Source organism: Cynara cardunculus (assembly GCF_001531365.2).
Source record: "Cynara cardunculus var. scolymus isolate 2C chromosome LG 15, CcrdV1, whole genome shotgun sequence".
In the NCBI taxonomy this organism is placed as follows: domain Eukaryota; kingdom Viridiplantae; phylum Streptophyta; class Magnoliopsida; order Asterales; family Asteraceae; genus Cynara; species Cynara cardunculus.
The window spans coordinates 1008889-1016388 of NC_037542.1; the positions used below are offsets into that span (position 1 = coordinate 1008889).

At 34.1% G+C, this 7500-nt stretch overlaps 1 protein-coding gene and 1 pseudogene across 1 annotated transcript; one reads left to right on the top strand and one right to left on the bottom strand.

Moving 5' to 3' along the window:
- Positions 1-2102: 2102 nt before the first annotated feature.
- LOC112528057 lies at positions 2103-3304 on the top strand. The gene has a single exon (XM_025138956.1). It carries the CDS (start codon positions 2249-2251, stop codon positions 2939-2941), a length of 693 nt encoding a protein of 230 aa, XP_024994724.1. The 5' UTR covers positions 2103-2248; the 3' UTR covers positions 2942-3304.
- A 1142-nt stretch (positions 3305-4446) lies between these two features.
- Positions 4447-6564, bottom strand: LOC112527497 (annotated as a pseudogene).
- Between the last annotated feature and the right edge of the window lie 936 nt (positions 6565-7500).

Sequence of the window (7500 nt, forward strand, 5' to 3'; positions counted from 1 at the left end):
AAAAAAGATGGGTTTTAGAATGAAATTTCAACTGCTTACCCTCTTTCTTGTCCAGAAACTCAGATTAAGGTTGAATTAAACATGTATATTTATATATATATTTCAAAAAAAACCCAAGGACATATTAATTCAGAACATATTATACAGTGCAATTTGGATAGCCTAACCCCAAAATATTTAGTATATATATAAATAAATAACTATAAAAATATAAATCGTAAATATTAAAAATATTTTTTCACAGTATATATAATATATAATAATATAATTAAGTCAAAAACTATTCAATATTAGACTCATTTCGAAGGTATCAACGAGACGATTATAATGGTGTAACTTGTTAAAATAAAAATGTATTTTTTTAAACATGTTTTAATTGATATACGATTATGTATATTAATTTGATAAAAGGTTTAAAATGAAACATTTAAAAGTAAAGGACGTAAAATATATTAATTAACTAATTATAGAGGTATAAAGTGTAAATTTAAAATTATAATTTTAGAAAAATCGGTTCAAGGGTGAGTGTATGTGAGGAGAGTAGGGGGTGAAAAAGCGAAAAAATGACCTAAGGGTAATATAGATAAGAGTATTTTGGTCATTTAGTATTTTAAGACTTTAAGACTTTTGGTGAATTTGCTTAATAAGATAATATATATATATATATATATATATATATATATATGCATATATATATATATATATGGAAGAGTTCAAACGAGAACCCCTGTGATTTACAAGAACGCGAGAACAACCCAATAACCACATATTGTGATAAAAAATAAAATTAAAAGATTTTTAAAATTAAAATTGAAATTGAAAAAGATTCAAAAATATTTAAAATAAAAGGGTAATAATGGAAATGATATCATCAAATCTTTTAAACACGATCATTATTTTTTAAACATGGTCATTATTATCATTAGCCTTATCATTATCTAGTAAACGGTTACAAATTCAATGAGACTCATAACTTCAAATTGCAAAAACAACCGACGGAAGCAAACATTGATCGACGGTGATCAACCAAGAACACGCAACCCTAATCAACCAAGAACCCTAATCGAGAAGTCATTGCATGCAACAAGCGGACAAATTCAAGGTATCTTTCAAAATTACTCGTTTTGAATAAGTTTTTAATCGATTAGTTGTGATACTCATGTGATATCAATGTCACTCGATTTCATCATGGTTTCAATTGGTTATGTTAGATATTATCACAACGATTTTGAATGGTTTCGATAGGTTAGGATTATACCAGGTGTGATAATCATGTGATAGGGGTGTGATAATACCATTATACATCACTTGAGTTATCGTTTTGGTTGATAAGTTAAAATTTTGGTGTAATCATGTAATAGGGGTGTGATAATCATGTGATATGGGTGTGATACTTATGTGATAGAGGTGTGATAATCACCGTTATACATCACTTGGGTTAACGTTTTGGTTGATAAGTTAAAATTTTGGTGTCATCGTATGATTTGGGTGTGATAATCATSTGATAGGGRTGTGATAATCACTGTTATACATCACTTGGGTTATCGTTTTGGTTGATAAGTTAAAATTTTGGTGTAATCATGTAAYATGGGTGTGATAATCATGTGATATGGGTGTGATACTTATGTGATAAGGGTGTGATATGAAGAAAAGATGTTAAACCATCGACTATCTGGAGATTATCATGAACGAGAAGGAAAAGAAGAAAACTACCAAGAGTAAAACGTGGAATGTGAAAGGATAATTATGGTTAATTAAAATAAAATAWAAATTATAAAAATTACTTAATTACATTACTGTTCTTATTAAATTATTTATATATAATAAAAGTTAATTTATTAATCAAAAAAGTTTGAGGTTATTGAGTTGTTCTCGCATTCTCGTTAATCATAGGGGTTCTCGTTTGAACCTCCACCTATATATATATATATATATATATATATATATATATATATATTTATTTATTTATTTATTTATTTAAAAAGTTTGTAATTTAAAAAAAGATATTAAAAAACAAATAGATGTTTTTCTTCATCTAAAGAGGTATCATCTCTACATTTCCCTATAAATCATCTTCCACCCTTTTCATTTCCTTCACACATTTCCTTAACTTTCTCATCCTTCTAATCCAAGTTGGCTTCTTTTCCCCTAAAATTTCCTCTCTTCTTTCTCCTTGTTCAATCAGAAAATTTTCCAATAACATGATTTTGTTTTGGTCAAGTATTTTTGTAGATCTGTAAACATATCGATGGGTGGTGTTGCTGTTCTTCATCCTCAAGATTGTCTAAAGGATCATCGTGATGGTTTATTCTCCACACCGGTGAAATCTCGCCGTTCCCCTAAATCAAGCGTCAATTATTCGAGTTCTACCCCTAATTTGACTAGATATGATGGCCGAAAACGAAGCCCACCAACCAGGGTGCGGAAGAACAACAGAACTACCGCTGCGATGGTTGTTGATCAGCCCAAGCACCTCGTTATGGGACAGGTTAAGATTTTGAAACGTGGTGAGGCGTTGGACGAATCATCGACGGTTTTGAAAGACATGAACGATCGCAAGGTCTCAAACGGTACAGTGACCACACCGCCAAAAGACGTCGCCGGTGATCGAAAGGTTTTCCGAGATTTGACCGGTGCTCGGAGAGTTTTACTGACGAAGAAAAAGCCCGAGAAGGAGAAGAAAAGTTGCTCGAATCCAAGCCTTAAGGTTGACGCTTTGAAGGTGGATGATCTCGCCCTTTCGTCAACAGATCGGTTGGGACCCGACCCGGAGATGGTGTCAAAACAGATGAAGAAAAACATAGCCGAGTTCTTCTTCGCAGGGTCTCCTTTTGTGGATTCACCACCACCAAGCTCTCTTCCCTTGCCTGGTTTCTTCACAAAGAATTTTGTCGATCCAAGCACCGATCTCCGACGGATGCTCGGTTTGAGTCTTTCTTAGTTAAATATCACCATAATTTCGTTCGAATCGTTGATGAACATGTTGTTTGCTTCGAATTCGAACCCTTTTCCCTAATTTTTTATTGGGAAAGTTCGAATCTGGTAAGCAAGCTTGTGTACTTGTCAATTAGATGCTTTACTGTAGTAAGCTGGTTAATAAGTGTTGGTTTATATTGATTAGGGGAACATATTGTGATGGGTAGTCTTGTTTTTCTTCATATAAATTAAGCTATTTTGTGTGTTCTAATACAAAGTAAGGTTAGGGTTATCTGGGTTGTAATGTAATCCAGTTGGAGATGATTAGTTTCTTGTATGTAATTAGATCATCAATTATCTATATTAAACCATATTAATATTATGCTCTTGTTTGAAGCATGTTCTTGTTTTGATGGTTGAATCATCTAATACGATACCGTTTTAGTGGACTAGAATCTTATTCGGTAATTAAATAATAATCTTGTATTTTATTGGTAAATGCTTACCAGATAAGTATCGATATCATCGGTTTTGGTGTTGGTTCAAAGTAGAGGCATCTTTGTTGACAGAAGGATGTTAGCTTGCAATGAAGTGGAAATGGCACCTTTCACTTTGAATTTTATGTTTGTTTGGTAGAGCTTATTGACAAATGTTTATGTGGTGTCCATATGTTTGGTTTTAAAAATGTATGGTGGGCATGTCCCATCATATTTCCAAATTCCCTTTTATTTTAGGTATTTGGAATGGATTGAAGTTGACTTCATCAGGGTTGTAATCGAACACGAACAGAAACTTGTTTGTATTTGTTTATTTAACTTAACTGAACAAATAGGCGGAATTTATTGTGTTTAAGTTTGTTCATTAAATTGTTAAATGAATATAAATAAATAGACATAAACAAAAATAAATGAAGATAAACAAACATAAAATGTAAGGTTTGAAAGACTCGTATCGTGGAAGGGTTATTCATCATAGTGATTTTATAACTTAATCGAGTTTGAAATTTTAGGAGGGGGTAAAAGAGAAATTATAAAAACTTGATTAAAATAATGATTCTATATGTTAAATGTCATAACAAGAAAAAAAATTATATATGTAAATGCCTAAATGGTAGACGGACGTTCACGAAGATAGGTGAACGAATAATACATTTATTCGTGTTCGTTTGTTTAATCAAATGAACCAAAGTAAAACCATGGACCACCCGAGCGTTAAGCTAAACAGGTTCGGTTTTTGTAACCATATTTGATTTAAGCCTAATCAGTCCAACGTTTTCTTTCGATGACCGATTAGGGCTTATTACTGTAAGACCCGGTCTTACATCTAAAAACATGAAATTTCTCGTTAATTTCTAAGTAATCAAAACATAGTTTGGTAGTCGTGTTCCAAAAATACAAGTACAAACAATAATACGTGTTAAAAATCATGTTTGTAATCTTTATTAACTTTCAACATCGATAATCAGCTACTAAAATAAGGAAAAAACACCAAACAGAAGATCAAAATCCACATCTTCAATTAAAACTTCAATTAATCGATCTTGACAGAAGAAAAGAGCCGATGAATGAAGAAGAAAGAAGTCAAGAACCCAATGACAACCGTCGCTAGCATAATGACTATGACCATGAACAACGAATAACCTAGGTATAGCATGGCCGATACGGCCCCACTCAAGCTCTTGAGATCGAAAACAAGATAATTAATTGAATACAAGAAGATATATAATGCAATCGAACCTGATTAAAAAAATGATTTCCACCACCATCTCCAATCCTCAATGCAAAGATGCATATACGTAAGAACTAATACCACCTCAGCACAAACTATCACGAGAAAAATTAGGACTACGAAAAGAAACCCGGAAAAGTAATAGGCCCGCCCGAGCCAAAGGCTAGACATGATGAAAAAAAGCTCGATTAAAAGCATCATGAACGGGAGGGTCCCTGCTAGGGGTGCTCAAAAACCTGATGAACCCGACCAACCCAACCCGAATTTAAAAAAAAAACCCAACCCGAGGTAACCCGATGCATGATCGATAAAAAAATTAGCCAACCAGACCTTATTGGGTTGGAATTGGGTCAGGCCCAAAAAAACCCGACCAACCCGACACCCCAATAAACCGACCTTAACTTTATCTTTGAATTGTAGATGACAATCATGACATGACCAACCTCAACGTCAAGAAAGCGAAAGCATCGAGGTTGGAAACGTTTAAAACTATTGTTCTTGATTGATGTATTATCATTTGGTTTAAACATTTTTATTGTAATATCTAAATATTTGATGAAGTTGCATATTATCTTGAATGGTCGGTCGTATTTCAAAGAAAAGTTTCCTTTATTTTTATGTGATTTTACATTGTTTAAACACAACCCGATTAACCCGAACGGGTTGAGTTGGGTTGCGTTGAACTTTTGTTTGGGTTGGGTTGGGTTGGGTTGAAAATTTTCAAACCGCCAACATTAGGTTGGATTGTTAAAACGGCTCCAAACCGATCAACCCGGGCCGTGAGCACCCCTAGTCTCTACTCCGAGGACCATGAGCCAAGAAGGAAACCTCTGAGACGGGATTTCTCGAGGGATTTGATTTGTTCAAACAGGATTTTGAGGTACAGGGCTTTAGTTGCCACGAATCCATTGAATAACGTCAAGGGCACTGAGATTCCGAACCAAAGCAAGATTAGAACAAGGAATGTCATAAATGGGATGGCTCCCTTGCTATAACTTTCCCACAAGATCGAGTTTATTGTCGTTAGGATTATGAAGGAGCTACTAGGAGAGAAACACACAATTCGCCACAAAATCCAAAACCATCATCTACATTCACCATTTGCAAGCGTCTGGAGGAGCCAAACCGCAATGAAACCGACAACAATGCCCAATAACATATAGAACACAAGCATGCCTGAAAATTTCAATAATCAATAGCAATTCAAATCCAAGTTATTGCTAAAAGACCCACTACAAAGAAATTGGTCTTTCAGAATGCCCAACCATCATTGGACATCATAATTGGGTAGTAAATTGGACTTACATAAGACCAAGAACTGTGTGTCATATCTAGAGGCATTACAATAAGTTGTTAGAACGAACATAGATGACTTAACAAGTTCTATTGATGAAGTTGCACGACCAAATATGATATAAAAAGTTACTAGTAAAACCATTTACTTTTTATGTCATATTAAGTTGTCTCATTTCACAAATAGAACTTGTTAGGTCACCTAACTTCATCCTTTAGCCAGGATGCATGTTTTTGGTCATATAAACTTAAAGTTTCATCAAGTATTCTATGATGCCTTAAAAAGATATATTTTGTTGTAATGATAAAGCAAGTTATGCAGTGATTAGGGATCCGCATGAAGTTGGGGACATGAATCTGAGAGCAACAAAGAAGATCAAAGCAACCCCCATGCAAGAATCCGACAACCGTCAGCCATAATGATACAAAGAAATTCAGGGTTGTTTGGAGATCGGAAAACATAAAAAACAACGGTTTCCACCCTAATAACTCTTCGTTCATCTAAGTATGTGCTTCCTTATCTAACTCCTCATAACGAGCCAAATCTCTACGAATCGTACTCAAGAATAAGGTTTTAATTATAAAAGGCAATAGAATAAGTTTACGGAGCTTAATAATTAGATACATATATACAAATGAGTGAAAGAAATAATATTCTAGTACTATCTGCCTGATTCTACCTAGTCTTAACAGTCAACCTAGAGCACTACCGGATCAAGACCTATAGCTCTGATACCATAATTTGTAACACCCCCATCCTACTAGACCTAAGATGAGGCCTGACACAACCGAAAACGAATAAAAAACATACAGTTCAAAGTATAGAGCTCTAATATAACTCTCAAATGACTACATTACAACCAATAACATTCCTATGTTTAACATATATACATAGAAAAAGTACTGATCTAAAATCTATTCTTTCAGCATCCTAAGCCATCTCGACCATTCATCCTGCCCTCGGGTTAGATCCTGAACCTACCGAGGTAAAACAAAACAAACCCCGATTCAACAAAATTTGCCTAGTGAACGAATAATAACACTATAAATACAAGATAAAATAGTAAATGCAAGAAAAGGTTACAATAAAAGCTGAAATCAATTTAAGTATAAATATCTAAGAAACTTATATAATTAAAAATTCAAGGTAAGAAGACCATCTGTATCATTAGGATACGTTATTCCCGATGGATGATCAGTCCAATGAGGTGTTGTAATGGAATGGAAGTGTCAAGCACTACACCATCTCATTCCTCGGTAACCAGAGATATCTGGTATTCGGCTTTATCCGGTAACCGATGTAATTGGTATTCGGCTCTATCCGATAAATATGGTAAATGGAATTCGGTGCAAGGACGCATCCAACATTCTTAATTTGACTTGGCCATATCTCTTATGAGAATGCCATGATTATTTTAGCCACATCATGTAGGTGTCTCAATACCCGTGCCCCGAGTATTGAGCCTAGTCAAATTAATACCTTTATCTGGGTTACCTACACTTGTTAGTAAAATACCTTTTGACGATTTTCGGTAATAATTATCGTCAATTTCAAGTTCCTAC